The sequence below is a fragment of the Gobius niger genome, assembly GCF_951799975.1.
Source record: "Gobius niger genome assembly, chromosome: 17".
Taxonomy (NCBI): Eukaryota; Metazoa; Chordata; class Actinopteri; order Gobiiformes; family Gobiidae; genus Gobius; species Gobius niger.
Window position 1 is genome coordinate 21,186,092 of NC_136868.1, and position 19,314 is coordinate 21,205,405.

At 39.1% G+C, this 19,314-nt stretch overlaps 1 protein-coding gene across 1 annotated transcript; it reads left to right on the forward strand.

Moving 5' to 3' along the window:
- The first annotated feature begins 537 nt into the window (after positions 1-537).
- atp13a3 (ATPase 13A3) lies at positions 538-15,156 on the forward strand. Its single transcript, XM_079574754.1, has 34 exons — positions 538-751; positions 4,030-4,110; positions 6,245-6,326; positions 6,403-6,576; positions 6,992-7,213; positions 7,332-7,402; positions 7,526-7,609; positions 7,681-7,750; positions 7,833-7,967; positions 8,038-8,110; positions 8,455-8,586; positions 8,661-8,840; positions 9,025-9,182; positions 9,294-9,482; positions 9,574-9,635; positions 9,735-9,885; positions 9,996-10,115; positions 10,198-10,215; positions 10,311-10,464; positions 10,541-10,661; positions 10,747-10,871; positions 11,018-11,178; positions 11,252-11,380; positions 11,467-11,546; positions 11,623-11,665; positions 11,753-11,862; positions 11,943-12,039; positions 12,107-12,179; positions 12,251-12,428; positions 12,509-12,687; positions 13,093-13,181; positions 13,250-13,330; positions 13,859-13,948; positions 14,756-15,156. The coding sequence occupies exons 3-34, from the start codon at positions 6,276-6,278 to the stop codon at positions 14,951-14,953; spliced, it is 3,798 nt and encodes a 1,265-aa protein (XP_079430880.1). The 5' UTR covers positions 538-751; positions 4,030-4,110; positions 6,245-6,275; the 3' UTR covers positions 14,954-15,156.
- Positions 15,157-19,314: the final 4,158 nt, after the last annotated feature.

Below are 19,314 nucleotides of genomic sequence, written 5' to 3' on the forward strand. Positions count from 1 at the left end.
AGTCGGAGATTAGGACATCTAAAGCTGCAGTATGGAGTGAATCTTTGTTTTTCTTGCCCCATACCATTACATCCAGTGAGCGGTCCAGTGCAGCAGGAACTACATGTTGAATAACTTGCACCTGCTAAACATTTTATTCACCTTGGCCAGGACAAGTGATGGATTCTGTTTTTTTTTGCCCTGTATGTATTTAGCCTATGCTGTAAAATTAATCTGTCTTTTTTTTTTTCCTCTCCAGTTATTGGACTATTTGATAAATTCAAATAAATAATACCAATACCACAATCATTGTAAACATATCTATAGTCTCGTAAGACTGTTTAACACGGATTTTCAAACTTCTCCCATATCTTTCCTTGGTTGACTGTTTATGGTGGCTCTCTGTAATATCAGTGTAACACCCGTGATGGTGGCCTATAATAGATCCATGGCCTACAGTTGATAGGATTTGCGTTTGTGTGTGATAAGTGACTATTATGTTAATGATTAGTACACCTTGCGGGAACGTGGACTGATGTCACTTCCTGCCGTCACACAAGAGCCAGTTCAGGCCAGTTCACTGTAGTACAGACTCAGAGTCTGTCCCACTGAGCTGTCAATACGCAGAGCACGAAAGCACCGATCCACTGCGACAAAATCCCCCCGTTACATTTAGTCCATTTGCTGCTTCAACTACGTCTTCTTTCAGATAACATCGGCTTCAGTGTCATAATGACTCGAAGGTGATCTTCAGCGTGTCCAGGTGGTTCTGGTAAGTGTTGATTTATTTTTGCTGTTGAGGAAGCGGGATGTCATGTTACCTTGCTGTCATCATCACCCATGTGTTAGCGAGGCTAGTGCTAAAGCGGTAACGTGGACGCAGGGTTTCTGTCTCCTTGCGGTCCCGCTGACCAAAATATTGTGTCAGGGGGAGTAAAAATACGACACTGCTAGCATTAAGGGTCGTTACACAGGAAATGTTTTTGCCGATATAGAATAGTTAACAAACAAGAGGCTGAGTAGCAGGCTAACAATGAGACGGAGCTAAGGCTAAGCCGTTAGCTCGTGTCCAATATTCTCCTCCTAAGAGCACTTCCCCAAATGATTAACACCCGTGAGTTAGTGTCATCCGGTTTTCTTTACCCTTATTAATCTTCAGTGGTCGTTTATAAATGCTGTTACTAGTGACATTACTCCTGTATTCCCCAATTCTCATAGGCATTTTTCATTAAACACCTGACCACCTCCTTCGATAGTAGTTTCCAAACATAGCCCACATTCCTTCTTAATACAGTGTGGATCTTCACCATGTTACATAAAGCAATGTATGATAGAAAATTACTACTAACTACATGATCAAAGATGACAGGTTTGTTATTGTGTCAGTGAAGAATGGGATATGCTTGTAACATTAATGGGATATTTCATTTTTGTGGCTGGTCTTTCTAGTAATCTTGTCTACCAGTGTTAATTTCGTCGACTAAAATATTTAGTCTTAATTTTAGTCAAAGTGATGTTTTTGCTGACTAAAATTGGACTAAAACTAAATTAAAAGTTTTTCATGAGACTAAAACTATGACTAAAATGTCCAGATATTTTAGTCGACTAAAATAAGACTAAATTAAAATGACTGAATGAGACTAAAATCATCCAAACTTCTATTGACCGTCTGAAAGAGCCTCAGATCATGTGAATTCTCTGCCAAATGAACAGGTTTGTGCTTTGTTCATGTGGAGCAGCTCCATGAAGCAGAGGAACCAGATTAAATAAGATTATCATGAATATTATCAATGCAAAGTCGACTAAATTCGTCTTAAATTTAGTCGACTAAATTTACTTGCAATTTTAGTCGACCAAAACTAGACTAAAATTGAAGATATTTTTTTGACTAAAACTAGACTAAAATCGAATTACATTTTCGTCAAAAGACTAAGACTAAAACTAAATTAGAATATGTTGTAACTGTTGTTAACACTGTTGTCTACCACCCTGTACAAAAGCTTTTATCTGCTGCTGCCTGTGACTTAAGGATCCTTTGTCTTCTGACGCAATATTCAAATTACTTCATGGCATGCTCCACACATATCCGTGTACACTGTATTTTGCTTTAAGCTGTTGCTTGGTGTATGTGTATCATCATCATGGCAGAAGTTTAAGGAGTGAGGGTTATGAAGACAACTCAGCGTGGCGGTAACAGTTGAAGCCTACAGCATGTAACATGAGGACTGCCACTGTTGATTCAGAGTCCAAATGTGAAATATCCTGACATGGTTATAGTCCTGTCTGCATATCTCCAATATTTGTTCAGGGTGCTTCAAACAGAGAAGAGCTTTGTTGTGCTGGTGTCGCGGTTTACCTTGAACAAGAGAAGGACAAGTCTGTGACCCACATCAGTGAAATTTGCACTCAAGTATTTGATATGAAATAAGAAGGGGAGACAACTGTGAAACTTGACACTGAGATGCAAAGCTTGGAGCAGTTTCTTTCAAGTTGATGGATAGGTTAGACATTGAACTTCGAAAGATGATCTCAGTAACATCACAAGCCACAGGTCGGACTGTAAAATAAATATGTTCCTGATCCAGTGTTTTCACAGGATTCAAAGTGGGACAGGTAGTTTAACAGTTGGTTAAACTTTACTTTTGCACCGTCATCTGTGAATGATTTGCGCTGTGATCACATATCCCTAAATTATATTTTGTACAAAATTGTACTCACGGATGACTGAGTGTATATTATGAAGTAAATCTATGGACGAAATGGTGTTTTTACCTCCTGTGCTGTATTACCTTCTCATAATTGACACTGTTAATCCAGGAGCACATGATCTGACTTAAACTGCTCTCACCGTTGGTTGCCAGATTATTCTTTTTTCCAAAGCATTTGCCTTCTACTTCTTTTCATTCGTATTTTCTCAGGATTGAACCCTCGGATTCCCACAGTCTCACTTATTTTACTCCCTTCCAAGAGATTGACTGGAACAGCCTAAGCTATAGTCTTGGGTTGGGTGGTACTGAATGTTGTTCTCAACATCTTTGATTCCAAGGAATATCCCAAGGCCTAAACGAACTAAACTTTTGTAAATTAGGTCATTATGTTTCTAATGGAGCAATCACACACACATTTTATACTCTTTACTGGCCTTTTCTAATTATCCAGGTCTAACCATTCTGACTTGTTAACCGTGAAATGCTGACTTTGATGAATATGCTACTAGTTCTGTGGAGAGTTGGGTCTTTACCTGTGTGCGAGGTCTGGCAGGTGGGTAACCAATGAGCTGATGTGATAAACAGCTGATGTGGAATGACTTGGCTGCATATGAGGGGAAGTGATAAAGAAAGCACATTGATGGCAAGAAAGCACTTTTTCCTCACAATGTTTCCATGAATTATTGGCTTGTGTCATTAGGTCATGGTTCTTTGTTCAAATTGTTCTTTTTTCCTGTGTAGATTTACTGCCACAAAAAGATAAACAACTGCCCCTTATATTAACAATTGGGCTGCCCTGTCATTATAGGGTGTATAAAAACTTGAGACACAAAAATCTAATTTTCACGAAGATCACAAACCTTTAATTTTTCATAGCACTGTAGTAGAGATAAAACATTTGGCAAACTATTGTACACAGAACTCACAACCTCTCCTCGAGACACACAGCTGCACTGACAAACAACTTTTAGTGCTTTGTTTCGTTTTGATGCGTTATTGCTTCTTATTTTTCTGCACATGAAAATAAAGCTTTCATTTAGGCCTAATGTTTTTCTTCCGCTGGCATCCAGTGCTGCTTATTCATACAATAGCAGACTAATCAAATGTTAGACAATGCGGCTTTAGGCTCAGAGACTATAAATATAACAAGGGTCATACGGTCTCCTACATTTATGACTTTATTGTACTTTGACATAAACTCTCTTTAAAACAGTTTCTTGAATTGCTTATTTCAGTGAAGGATGGTTATGCATGAAGTCGAGCTGAGAAGTTTTTGTTAACTGTGCTTTGTTTGTAGACTGCCATACTTTGTTTGAAAGTTAAACTTTTAATCTGTTGTCAGGGTTCCAGGTTGGTGTGGTGAGAGAGCTAGCTAACTGCGGGGAGAAGGACCGCCTGGGGCATTGCGCACCTGGCTTTCAAGGTACAGTAACTCTAACAGACGACCCTGTTTATCTGAATCCTTGTAGTGCGTAATGTTGTATCAGCATTTTTTTGTGTGAGGTCATGAAATATGTTGATGAGCTCTGTGATCCCTCACCTTGTGAGGCTCTTTAGTTGCTTACACATTTGAGGATGCTGTTTTATACCGACGACGTGCATTTGTCTCGAAAATCCGTTTGACCTGGAGATCTTGTCAATGTTAGTTACAAATGCTTCCCTTTTATATGATCTGAAATTAATCTCATGAAAGAATGTATTCATACTCCATGTTAGTATTTCCAGTCAAAGCGGAGACTGGGAGTGTTCTGGTGCGCTGCATGGCTTCTAGCAAAGTTCAGGGGCTGCTATTGCAAAATAGAAGGAAAGGGCTTGGTCCGAGCAAAATATCCAGTGTATGCCAGAGACAAAGTGCAGCCCGAAGTCTTGATAAGATCAAAGTGTGACTTTGTCACCGTGAGTTGAGCAGGCTTGAGTGGTCATTGTATTGTCTGCAAAAAAAACAAAACGTTTTCAGTACCCATAATCATGACTTTGAAAAGTTCTTTATTCACTGATTATCATGGTTATAAAAACAGCAACTTAGTGGCCTAACAATGAAATTACAGTAGTAGTTTGAATGGTTGTTCATGTGTCAACTCTCTCACTGTGGACATGCAGCAGCACGTTTACCCCCTCCTGAACTGACAATAGTGATGGAACAAATGTCTTTACCTTTGCGTGAAGTGGAATCTGTGTTTTTACTCCTAAATTATTCAATAGCTGATTTGGACATGCTAGCCTTACAGACGGACATGTTCTATTAAAGGAATAGGCCACCGTTTTTACATACTGAGATATGTTTTTACCTTAGCTTTGACGTGTTCTTTAGGACCTGTCTGGTCTTCCTCCGTGCCTTCAATCACGTAAACACAGCGCAGACGGCGTTAGCATTTAGCCTCTCCCCCTCTCCTCTATAGCTCCAAAACAGGTCAAGATAGAAGCTACCAAGCTCTTCCACGTTTTCCCTATTTAAATATGGTTACGTGAAGTGTTACACTACAAAGTATAATTGCACAAAATTAAACAATGTGGATTTTCTAAGCGGATAAAAGGGGGGACTATATTGTAAGCGTAATAATACCAGGAGTAGTTCGAAATCCGCGCAGAAATCTTCACTTTACTGCGCAGTAATCTTCACTTTACTGCGCAGTAATCTTCACTTTACTGCGCAGAAATCTTCACTTTACTGCGCAGTAATCTTCACTTTACTGTGCTGATGCCAAATTACTCCTGGTATTATTACGCCTTACAATATAGTTCCCCCTTTTATCTGCTTAGATAATCCACATTGTTTAATTTTGTGTAATTATACTTTGTAGTGTAACACTTCACGTAACCATATTAAAATAGGGAAAACGTGGAAGAGCTTGGTAGCTTCTATCTTGACCAGTTTTGGAGCTATAGTGGAGAGGGGGAGAGGCTAAATCCTAACGCCGTCTGCGCTGTGTTTACGTGATTGAAGGCACGGGTGAAGATCAGACAGGTCCTAAAGAACTCGTCAAAGCTAAGGTAAGAACATATCTCAGTATGTAAAAACGGTGGCCTATTCCTTTTAAGGCATTACAGTGAACTGTACAGTTGGGTCAGTGTGGCACGCTTTCTAAGAAACTTGAGCTCATTGCAGGGTGTATCACTGTACAAATGCTTGACCGAAGTGACAGCATCTGCTTTCCTTGGCAGCTGTCTCATCCTGAGGGACACGGGAGGAAGAAGGGGCAGACTTGATATTGAGTAACACTTATCTGATGACTCAGTCGATTTGTGTGTAGGAGTTTAACACACTAAACTTGAACCTGATTTGGGTCAAGCAGCTGTTTGGTCAAAGGTGACATGTTAGCCAAATCAGAAAATATACAATTATAAACATTTAACATATTTAGAAAACTCCTAATCATCATTTGTTTTGTTTATTGAATTCACAGTCTTACAGTTAATGCTTTGTCTTCCTCCCCTTTTTAAATTCCAAGTTATTTTCTGTACCACAAGATTTACCTCTAGATGTTTTAAGTGTGAGTAAGTTAAGTGTAAGTAACTTTTTAATTCGCTGTTCTCACAAACTGGCTGTTGTGTTGCAGTCACTCAGGAAGGGGCTTGGCATACTGCAACATGGAGATGGAAGACTTAAAGGTACTCAACAAGGGAGAAGAGGAGGAGATGGTGTGTATCTTGTCTTTAAGATTTTTTGCACGTATCAGCAGTTTGGCAGTTTAACTTGACCATCTCCTTTCTCTAGGAGCTGCAAGGGTATCGTTTGTGTCGTTGGCGTCTAGCACTTGTGGGCCTTGGGGTGCTGTTCACAGGGGGCTTCCTCCTCCTGTTGCTGTATTGGATGCCAGAGTGGTGCGTCAAATCCACCTGCACCCGTACCACAGCGCGTGATGCAGAAGTGGTGTTGATGCAATCCACGGTAAGTTATCGTAGACTCCAACACTTCCAGTGTTCATGTGGACTGGGATCACTGTCTATATTTAGGAAGTGCCCATATAAGGTCCATATAGCGCATGGGGTCACTGCGATCTGTCATATGCTCCTAGTGCTGTTTCAGTACAACAACATTGTTTCAGCTTTAGGTCTTTTGGCACTATGGAGAGTGACGTAAGCTGTGATGTTGAAATAAAAAGTGCACTTTGTCCGTGTGTCTGGGTGGTTGCACTCTTTTGTGTATGTGTCTACATTCCTTTCCCTCAGTCTGTTTATTGTAGTAGGCAATGAAAGTCCAGTCTCGTGGAGGCAACAAGAGTATGGGAAGGTTTAAATAGCATAACTCCTCGTAGTTGAAACATTTACACTTTGTTAATTCTGTTCTGTTATTTATTTGTAAGGATGAGTTCAAACGCTGGTTCTTGGCCAAGGTACGAGTGATGCTGGCCCCAGGGAGCAACCCCTTCCACAGCCTGGAGACCCAGACCACCTCTCCCTCCTCCCCATCCTCTCTCTCCTGCCCCTTGTCATCCTCATTGGCCAACGGACACACCCCTCATCCCTCCGATGGCAGTCCTGCTCAGGAGCTCGTCAAAAAATATGCTGACTACCAACCGTCACAGGTAAAGCAACCCCCCCACCACCCTAAATAAGACTGTGTTAAAAACAAATTCAGCCCCTAAATAGTTCACAAAGACCCAAACTATGTTTACACTCTCTGCTTCTCACCTTTTTCTACAGATTCGTTATTTCACTTTTCATAGCACAACGTATTATTGGAATGATGCAAGGCAGAACTTTGAGGTTATAAAGTGAGTCGTCTTTTCAAAACAATATGTGATTATATCATGTATTATATCATGTTATTGTCTGGAGAGCTGCTTTAAACATTTGATTTGCTTTTTTTGTTGTTGTTGTGCATCTTATTACTGAAGTGGCCTAGAGGATCTGCAGGTCAGCTGCTCTAGAATCCACTCAGAACATAGTGGGGGCTTGTCCCAAAACCAGCAGGAGTACAGGTGAGATGTGTAGCACAGAATATGCTTTTTCAACTAAGACTTTTAAATTAACCATCTTACTGTTGCAACAGGAGACTGTTCTTTGGAATGAATGAAATCGCAGTGAAAGTGCCTTCTGTTTTCAAGCTGCTCATCAAAGAGGTTTAAATGCTTTCCTTTGGTCTTGGATTAGAGTTTGCTTTTTAATGATATAATTGTTATATATATCATTGTTATTTCATAGGTCCTCAATCCTTTCTACATCTTTCAACTCTTCAGTGTGATCTTGTGGAGTGCTGATGAGTATTACTACTATGCTATGACCATTGTTTTGATGTCTGTCATATCCATAGCTACCTCTCTGTACACCATAAAAAAGGTGTGTTCTTGCAGATGGAATGATATTAACAAAACATTGGGATTTTAATGAATGTTTTTTTTCTCTTCAGCAATATGTCATGCTTCATGATATGGTGGCAGCTCACAGTATTGTCCGTGTATCTGTTTGCCGAGCCAACAATGGTAAGTTGTTCTTTTACTTTTTAATTTTTTTTTAATCTCCAACAGAAATAACATGGATAGATTATTAATACAAACACAAAATCATCATTAGAATTGAAGTGCCAAATACAAGTGATGAAGTTGCACGTGTTAATTAAAAAGGTTATAACAATGATGATGAAACATAATGTGTGGATGTTCCTAATTTAATGTGATTGGGCTTTGTGTGAGGAAGCGTATATCTGTGTGTGTTTTTGTTCAACTTTAGTGAGGCAGTTCAGCTCACTACTGGCCTCTGAACTGCATTGATGTTACACATTATATATTTCTTCTTATTATTGTATTACTTATCTTTGTCTTGGCAGATATTGACGAGGTTTTATCTACTGACCTGGTACCTGGTGATGTGATGGTCATTCCCAGTAATGGGACTATCATGCCATGCGATGCTGTGCTAATCAGCGGCACCTGCATCGTCAATGAAAGCATGCTGACGGGTAAGCAATAACAACGGCAATTTTAAAATAACACATATGCCATGTCATATTTATAAACGCTTGTTGTTCATCAGGTGAAAGTGTTCCAGTGACAAAGACCAACCTTCCAAATCCATTGCCAGGAGACAGAGGGGAGTCTGACGGTGCCTACAGCTCAGAGGAGCACAAGAGACACACTCTGTTCTGTGGCACCAATGTCATCCAGACGCGCTTCTACACAGGCGAACTAGTGAGGGCAGTGGTGGTTCGCACAGGTCAGTTTTGATGCATGTTGTGTCAGAAACAACACTTTCCTACATTAACTTTTGTCCAGTGCCGTCTTTATAGTAAAATACATTGCGTGAAATTGGCCATGTTTTTTTATCAAACTCAGTGTTTTGTTAAAAGTTGCATAATCTTTTTTTGTGGTGCATTTTGAACAATTTAAAACATTTTCAGGTTTCAGCACAGCCAAAGGCCAACTTGTGCGCTCCATCCTTTACCCAAAACCCACCGACTTTAAACTGTATCGAGATGCCTACCTCTTCCTCCTGTGTCTCGTTGGTGTGGCAGGAATCGGATTCATCTACTCCATCGTCCTCAGCGTTATGAATAAAGTAACTCCATTATTCTAGATCCAATCAGTTATTGAATACAGCATTACAACGAGTAGTAGCTGATGTAATACGCAATACTGTTAGCTTTATTAACCTAACTTCCTTCTGTAGGTTCCCGCTGGTACCATTGTTATTGAGGCATTGGACATCATCACCATCACAGTGCCCCCAGCTCTCCCTGCTGCTATGACGGCTGGTATCGTTTATGCCCAGAGACGCCTAAAACACAGTGGAATATTCTGTATTAGTCCTCAGAGAATAAATATCTGTGGGCAGCTCAATCTGGTTTGCTTTGATAAGGTCAGTACAGTGTGTGTGTATAGATCATTATTATGATCTATCAATTAAAAGGGGAAAAAAGTGCATATAATTTTGCTCTTTGTCCTTCCAGACAGGAACTCTGACTGAAGATGGGTTAGATCTCTGGGGAATACAAAGAGTAGAGAATGGCAGGTTAGCTCACCTGCTTATTTAAATGTCAGCCGCTGTGCCATGACTCACACGGTGTTGTGTTAAATCTGTAAAATGTTTGATGGTTTGACTCTGTTGTAGTTTTCACCTCTCTGAAGAAAATGCCTATAAAGAGAGCCTTGTCAAGTCTCAGTTTGTGGCCTGCATGGCCACCTGCCATTCGCTAACCAAAATAGATGGCCAGCTGTCCGGAGACCCACTAGACCTCAAAATGTTTGAGGCTACTGGCTGGGTAAGTATAAAGTATGTTAATCATTACAAACCAAGCAGGATAGCGCTTGTGCAAAACAAGGTATAATAAAGATCGCTCACTAAAACATTCAACATTTGTTTCTTGTGCAGATCCTTGAAGAGGCCACTGAGGAGGAAACATCTCTCCACAACCGAATTATGCCCACTGTAGTTCGTCCCCCAAAACAACTGTTGCCTCAAGACACGTCTATAACAGCTGAACAAGACATGGTACAAACATGAGCCTTGAGTTAAAACATTTTACAGCATGACTTGAAATTTTACCTTTTGTTGTTCTGCTTTTGCTTTTCAGGAACTTTATGAACTCTCTGTAAGTGTTTTTTTTAATATATATATTCTAACCTCACTTGATTTTAGTTTTAGGTATATTCAAATTGTTTTTGCTTTTGTACTTTATGTGTACAGTCCGCCTATGAGATCGGTATTGTGCGTCAGTTTCCATTTTCGTCAGCTCTGCAGCGGATGAGCGTGGTTGCCCGTTTGTTGGGGGAGAAGCGAATGGATGCTTACATGAAAGGAGCCCCAGAAGTTGTTGCCAGTCTTTGTAAAAAAGACACTGGTATTTAATCATTAAAAACTTATACGTTATTTGTATGCTATTGAACAAGATTAAACCTATGTCCCTGTTTTCTCAGTGCCACCAAATTTTGCAGAAGTGTTGGAGGGTTACACTAAAGAAGGTTTCAGGGTCATTGCTTTGGCCCATCGTCGCCTTGAATCCAAACTTTCCTGGCACAAAGTCCAAAATATCAACAGGTATCTTTTGTAAAATAATTAATTTAGCCATTTCATTCATGTTTTGGTTCACGAATTATATGTTTCAATATGTCTTTGTATCTAGGGATCACATTGAAAAAAATCTGGAGTTCCTTGGATTAATCATCATGCAAAACAAACTTAAACCTGAAACTCCGGGAGTGCTCAAAGACCTCTACCAAGCTAATATTCGCTCTGTTATGGTCACAGGTGAGGACTGATCCTAAATAGTGTCATGTGGCAGTGGTGCAGGCCTGCCCTACAGCCACATGCTGCATCATATAGCACAAATGAGAGTAAATGTACCATATATTTCTTTCGATGGACGTTCATTTAATCGATAAATCAAATTTCAGGTGACAACATGCTGACCGCCATCTCCGTAGCAAGGGACTGTGGGATGATTCCACCACAAGACACTGTCATCATTGCAGATGCCTTTCCTCCCCATGATGGACATTCTGCCAGAATCAACTGGAGATATGCTGACAAGCCAAGCAATACCTCACGTCTGGAGGTGAGACAAAAAATAAAGATTGGAGATTTTATAGCCATCATCATACAATGTAATCTTTCTTATATATTTACAGGAAATTAACCTCAGCATAGAGGACGTACGTCATATAGATGAACCCAGAACTCGAGAGGTGTACCACTTTGCCATGAATGGAAAGTCTTTTGCTGTAATAGCTGAACATTTCCCCGACATGCTTCAAAAGGTAGAAGGACATGGCGTCAGACTGAAATTTAAACCACTCTACTATTTAAGACTTAAATGGTAAAAAAAATAATATCTGTCCTGTAGCTGGTCTTGCATGGAACAGTATTTGCTAGAATGGCGCCTGACCAGAAAACCCAACTTATTGAGACACTACAAGCAGTAGAGTACGTATCTTTGTTATATCTGTAAACCCAAAGTGGTGATTATAAACCAAATGTTAATGGTATTATTGTCTTTCAGTTACTATGTTGGTATGTGTGGAGATGGAGCCAATGACTGCGGGGTATGCATATTTCCTTTAGGCTATATAGCAGCTTTGTATGTGTATATAATGGGGCTGACTTGTATAACTTGAATTTCTGTCTCGTAGGCTTTGAAGAGAGCACACGGAGGAATCTCTTTGTCAGAGCTTGAAGCGTCAGTAGCCTCCCCCTTCACCTCCAGAACACCCAACATCTCCTGTGTCCCCAGCCTCATCAGGTGACCGTTTATACTCTACAGCTACATGCATTGTTGTAGGTATATTGTTGATAATGCTGACTATTCTGTTCTCTTATCAGGGAAGGCCGTGCTGCTCTCATAACCTCCTTTTGTGTCTTTAAGTTTATGGCCCTTTACAGCATCATCCAGTATATTAGCGTCACTCTCCTATACTCAGTAAGGACTTGTATTATTAAGCCAAACTAAAATGTGCACAAAATCTAAAATCCCAAATTTATTTTAGATCCTCAGTAATCTTGGAGATTTTCAGTTCCTCTTTATCGACATCGCCATCATTCTCCTCATTGTCTTTACCAGTAAGTGCAAAATAATCGGATCATTTATTTCTTTGGTGCTTTTTTTTACCCAGTTGTTTTCCTTGTTCTAGTGAGTTTGAACCCAGCATGGAAAGACTTGGTGTCTCGACGTCCTCCTTCAGGTCTGATCTCAGGGCCTCTGCTCTTCTCCGTGCTCACCCAGATCCTCATTTGCCTGGGCTTCCAAACTATCACATTCCTCTGGGTCAAAGAGCAGTCCTGGTATGAAGTTTGGAAACCACAATCAGAGTAAGCAATTTCTAATATTGTGCTACCTGCGATATGGGACTGGCGGGAAAAAAAGACTATTAACTTTCTGTTTTATTTAGTGCCTGCAACAAGTCACACCACCATAATTTTTCGGACCTCAATGAAACGGAAATTGATGACCACAATATCAAGAATTACGAGAATACCAGCGTCTTTTATATTTCGTGCTTTCAGTATCTCATTGTTGCCATTATCTTCTCTAAGGGCAAACCATTTCGACAGCCAAGCTACAAGAATTGTAAGCCACTTGTTCCTTTCTAGGGCTGCACAATATGGTAAAGGACGACTCTGTTTAATATTGTGATTAAAAAAAAAAAAAATCTATTTTATCTAATTTTTTTTTGGCAATCTATTGCCAAATTTGACCAAACCACTTCAACACAGTACATTCCATTAAAGTTAAACAAAAAAATATTGTTTTTTTTCATCAAGTTGTGTCAAAACAAGACTGAAAAAGAACTAAATCAGGACCACGACGACTCTAAATGGGGAAAATTATGACTAAAAGTTATGACTTTTTTGTTTGAAACGGTTACATAACAATAGCATTAACGCTAATTTTGAGATATATTGTGCAGCCCTATGCCTTTCCTTTTTTGTGTTTGTGTTTTTGAATAATTGGTTTTATTTGTTCCTCCTGTAGGGCCTTTTGTTGTATCTACATTGTGCTTATATTTTTTCTTATTGTTCATAATGTTCTACCCCATTGAGGCAATTGATGAATTTCTGGAGGTAAGGAACCCAACATTCGTTATCTTTTTCTGGCTCTAGCAGTCCCTTAACCGTTATCTCTTGTACAGATTGTCTGTGTCCCGTATGATTGGAGACTTAAACTTTTGCTGGTCATTGTGGCTAACGCGATGGTTTCTGTTATAATGGAGGTAAGCTTTGCGCCTTAAACAGTATAAACTGCCTTTTTTCATGTTCAGTTTCTGTTTTTTCATGCAGTGTGCCCATTGTTTTATTATTCACATTTGACAACTGGGTCAGTCTTGCTATAAGAAGTGATGTGTTAAAATAACGATTATGCGGGTCTGTGACTCTCAGTGGACCTGTGTCAGCGAGATGTCTGCACTTGCACAAATGCTTTGTAAACGCCCAAATGCTTTGCTAGCCTGCTTCCAAATGGCTGAAATCAAACAATCATTTGTCTTTGATCAGATGCTTAATATACATCTATATCTATTAAGTTAATCACAGCTTTTTCACTGACTAAAAATTTCTTACTAATTCACAGAGGAATTTACTTGACTTATTACTCTTAATGATTGAATTCTTCAAAGGAAGTGTCATTAATGAGAACTTTGGACTGAAAAAGCAACATCATGAACCAACACCAGAAAATGTATACCGGTAATCAAAATAGGCTTTCTGTAATTCTTTGCCCTGCACACTGCGCTATTTCATAGAGCTTCATCCTTGACATCATCTTATGGAAGCTTGTGTTCAGCCGAGACAAACAGGGCAGCATTGGCGTCACTCCTGCCCCGACACAACAGGTTGGGAAAAATCTGACTTCTTTTCTTTCTTCTTCTTTTGTAGTGTTTACACAGTTGTCTCACTTGCTCCCCTAACTGATATTGCACTTTTCAGTGTAACATCTAACCTCTCGAACCTGCATGTGCAAAGTTGTCTGTTATTTCCTATTAATGTGTCATTAACAACTGCTTTTAAAATTTGACATTCAACAACTGTACACTGTCAATTAGTGAAGATTAAAATAAGTAAATGAAGGCAATGTACAATTGGAACTTGAACTGGACCTGTAATTAATGTGAGAAAATGTGTCCATAGCATTTTGTTGTGATAAATTTAATTGAAGAAAAAGACTTGAGTAAACAGATGCACAACTGAACTACAATAAGATGATTTCGGTCAACCCAATGCTGTTCTACTTTTAAGCAACTGGCTCATAAAGTGATTGCTTGCTTTGCATCTTTATACATTTCCAAATTTTGACTTGTCGAAAATCAATGCATTAACTCCCCCCATCGTCTCTTAAGTCTCATGAGTCTTTTGAGTTGTAATTTTGAAATTTTTCTTAGATTTATTTTTTATTTTATATATTTTTTCACAAGCTTGTTTTTAAGATTGGCTCACTCTTTGTGTTATTATAAATTAACTTTGACAGAAAAACATGCAATGACATTTATTTGTTCTGTGTGTGTGTGTCTGACTGTACTTTTGGAATAGCAATCTTGTGGTTTGCCACATTTGTGGTTTTATAGCGCTGTGTACCAGAAGTATATGAAATTACAAATGTTCATGTTCTAGTTGTTCTATCTCCTTTGCTTTGGTCTTTTCAGGGACTTTTTGATCTGCGGGCTTACAAGTGTTTGGCCCGGGTCTGCTGCCCTCACAAGATGATCCCTAAGGCCCGGTACATGCACCTTGCCCAGGAGCTCAGTGTGGACCCTGACTGGCCACCTAAACCAACCACAACCACCGAAGCCAAGCTTTGCCCAGAAAATGGCTCCAACTATCAGATTGGTATAAATTTGTGACAGTTAATGACTTTTGCTTTGCTCACAAAGCATACTGTAAACAAACATCTTTTTGCTGTAAGATACTATTTTGGGATGGTCCAAATATATGCCTACTTGCTAAAGCCAAATGGCATTTTATTTATAATTGCCTATTGAACCACAAATTCTGATAAAATAGCAGCACATAACCTAAAGATCAAACCAATGGCCAGTAAAAAATAAAAAAAAGAGTACTAATCTTTGCTTTTTAAAAGATACAATAAATATACAATCTAAAGCAGGCAAGGGGAAACTAAGACCCAGGGACCAGAGCCCTTCAATCCGGCCCTCTAAACATGACTAAGTCTGATATGCATTACATAATAATGTAATAATATTCAGAGAAACTAATATTTTCATTGTTATTGAGAAAGATAATGCATAACTGCTGTTATTTTGTTGCTCTTATGTGTTTAGGCGATTACATTCTATTTGAGAATTGTAATCGTTTGTCACAACCAAATTCACAACTGGTCGGCCCTCGAGGTTCAAAAACCCAATGTGGCCCTCGCGTCGAAAACGTCGCCCATGTCTGAGGCCCCGTCTACACGTAGCAGGGTATCCACAAACCGAAGATATTTTCCTACGATCTGGCCTATCATCCACACATAACCGGAGTTATCTGTCGATAAAAACGAAGGTTTCTAAAAACAAAGGTTTCTAAAAACTCCGGCCAAAGTGAAGATTTGGGAATTCTCCGGTTATGCGTTTGAGTGTGGACATCAGTAACCGGAGTATTCGACCATGTCACTGTCAGCGTGCTGTGCATGGCCTGTGTTTACATCAGAAACAGCAACCTCCAAACTGTGTTGGCTTTAAGGCTTTTTGCTAAAGCTCAAGTCCTGCTTCATGTCAAAGCGTGCAGGTGAAGGAGCACTTTACAGTCAGTTATTTTACGCCAAATAACCGTCCCACATCCGACATGTTCCTCAAAGACATAACAGCGGGGGTGCATTTCTCGGCAGTAATGCAGTTTGCCGCGTAACACCGGGACGCGCTTCTGCAGGAGAACTTTGAGATGAAGTTGTCCTCCAGGAGGAAACGGTGAGACCAGTGCCACCGTCCTCGCTGTTGCCGTTGTTGGAGTCATTACTTGCCAGGTCAGTGATCAGCGGTGAGTCTGGTCTAGAAAGTTACTCGCTGTACTAGCCAATTTATCTGACGGAGGATTACAAAAAATGGCAAATGCCTTTGTATATGTCGTCTCACAATTGTTAGGCAGGTCTGTAAAGCTATAACGGTGATTTGGGACTACAGTGTATACAGCTCATAGAACTATACAGCTGCATTAAAAAATAATATATGTGCTGTGCAGAAACTTGTGGAGCAATTTGAACAATTTATGATGAAAAAATGCATATACACGGTTAAGTGTGGATGCCTTTTTTTTTTTAAAGACGAGGCAGTGTGGACTCAATTTTTTTTCTAGGCGGACGGCGGATTTATAAATGCCCTGCTATGTGTGGACTAGGCCTGAGCTAAGAGTACAGTGAAATATGCTGGGGTAATCCCTAATCAGAGATTACTATGTGGTAATTGTCTTAAACTGTAAAACATTCATAAGTTAAATAAATAATAATCTCTGCATTGTTGGTGAAAAATACGGCTTGGCATTCACTGATGCCTCCCAAACAGTCAGTAAAGATGCATATCTGACACAAAAAAAGTATTGCTTTTTGAGCAATGCTTCAATACTAAAAGCCAAAGGGCATATGACAAAATGGATGTACATGTAATCTTTTGTCTAAATTGTAATTCCTGTGGCAGATTTATCTGTTGGATTGTTGGCACAAATCGCAAGTGATAACTTGTTAGCAAAAGCGACATAGTCGCCCGAGGGTTGTCCTTTTTTGTACCAAATGATTTTAGAAATTTAGCTAAATGTGTATTACTGTTATATCAATGTATTGTTTCTACATAAGCCATGAACTGTGACAACAGAAAGTCTACATAATGTAATTTTGTTGTTAAACTAAAGCATTACAATGGGTTGGGTGGTTTATGCATTATGAAAAGCCAGGGGCATTTTAGGTTCTTTTTGTTGATAAAAATTGAGCCTGCAAATGCATGCTTGTTGTGGAGAATAGTGTGCATGATGCCATCTGCATTTAAGTTAAAGTGTCCTGCATCTTCAAAGTCATGTCAGCTGAGGCTGTACAGTCGATGCCATTATTTCAATGAGAGATTTCTTCCTATGGAAGAATAAATGGGTAATATGAATTTTAGCTTATCTTATGTCTTCAATTTCAATGGCTAGCTGGTCTAGGCACTACAAAGCATTAACTTTATCTGTGTACCTGTAAAATTTGGTCGTTTCATTTTCCAGTGTGCTTGCATCTGTAACTAAGGGCTACCTTGATAGTCACAACTGAAAAATGTTTAATGTCTGTAATTGGTCATTTTCAGTTCAAACTAAAACACGTAACGGCTTTACCTCCACAAGTGTTAACTATTAGCCTGCCATCTGACAAGTCTACATCTGTTAAATCATGTTCAAGTTAACGTCATCTTTTGACCGTTCCGATCAATGTGATGTCCGAGACCCAATATGTTAAAACTTGCCAAAAACATTCACAGTTTTGGATACGTTTTAAATATACAATTGCTCTAAAAGTAATGCCAATTTTATTTTTTCGTATAACGTATATAAATGACTTGGGGAAAATATTTGATTGTACATGATTTAATTGCAACATATGTTGACAATGTAAAGCTGGATTCTATCTGTAAATATGAAATTAACATATCTAATGTGCAAGAGAATATACTAAATGTATAGTTTTGAATGGAAAAATGGCTGGGGTGAATTTATCTTTTGGTACCGTTTTATTGTTGCTGATCAGATATCCTGCAATTTCATCTTTTCCAATCAAGTCCACATTTTCTGTTAATTCCTACTGGGCATTAAACATTGTATAAAAATGCACCACTTTTTTTGTTCAGGTTGGAAAAACTAGCAAGTTACAAATGCACATATGAACCATCTTTTTATGGTGTCTGATTGAAATCGTCAAGGGACTGTATGCACCTCAATTGAGCAAAGAGCAACAATTTATAATGTACATTTGTCAGTAGCCTACACTGCAGTCATGCCAAATTAGAATGTAATCGGTAAACTAGATTGTTGCTTTGCATTGTTTGCAAGTTGACTAAACAATATTGCTGCTATTTTGCTGTTAATCTGCTGTAAATCCATATCTTTGTTTTGTTTACTACTAAAATGGCTAAACTAAAGCAATGGCATTTATGCTGAATACATAGATTGAGGCTTCATGTAGAGCTTTCCTCAGGGAAATGTTTAGTGGCTTTTTACAACAACAAAAAACATTTAAAAAAAGATGGATTCTGGTGAACTAGTTCATTCTCAAAATTGTCCAGAAAAAATAGTGTGCTTATATTGTCTTCATAGCACGTCAAACCGATATTTTATTGGCAAATATGTACATTTGAGAAATTTTGTACTTTAAATTAATTTATTTTGTATTTATTTTTCAGCATTTTTCTTCCCTAGAATTGTATCTTAGATTGACTTTGCTCGCATTATTTTTTAATAAATATACTTTTGAAACAGTTTTTGGTGTCTTTCTTATCTAAATGAATTTAGGTGCACCGCTTTACACACATTTACAGGGTTAAAAATTGTGTGTCTAACCTTCAAATTAGGGAAATCAGCTTTTTGGATGCGTATTAAATGGGCCGAAGGAGTGATGGGATTTCACTGTGGTACATGGCTACTAAACAGTCAATTCAATTCAAAGAACTTTTATTTTTCCCGTGAGGGAACTTCATTTGTGGTCTGGAACACACTCTCACATCCATACCAACTATACAAGTAAAAAGATTTAAAAGTAAAATAAAAATAATGATATAAATTAAGCAATACATTGGTTAGTCAAGTTGAAAAGACTTGGAAGTCCATGCCACGCTGTTCTCTAATGTCCATTTAAGAGTCTGATCGATGCAGGCACAAAAGAAGACATGGCCCGTTTGGTTTTCAGAACCAGGGAAGAGAACCTCCTGCCAGATGGAAGCAGCTGATACTGGTCATGGAGGTTATGAGTCGAGTCCGATGAGATAAGCCGGCCCTTTTTTAATGCCATGCCCTTGAATATTGTCTTCAGAGGTGCCTGTGTGGCTCCAACGATCTTCTCACTCAGCCTTATGATCTTATGAGGGTGGACCGGACAAAGCTGTTGTGAAACAGCTGAAGAATTGACTTTCGACCTGCAGCCGTCTAAGTTTGCGGATGAAGTGCAGGTGTTTTTGAGACTTCTTGAAGATGCGGTCAGTGTTGCTTTCAAAGTTCAGTTTATGGTCAACAGTAGTCCCTAGATATTTAT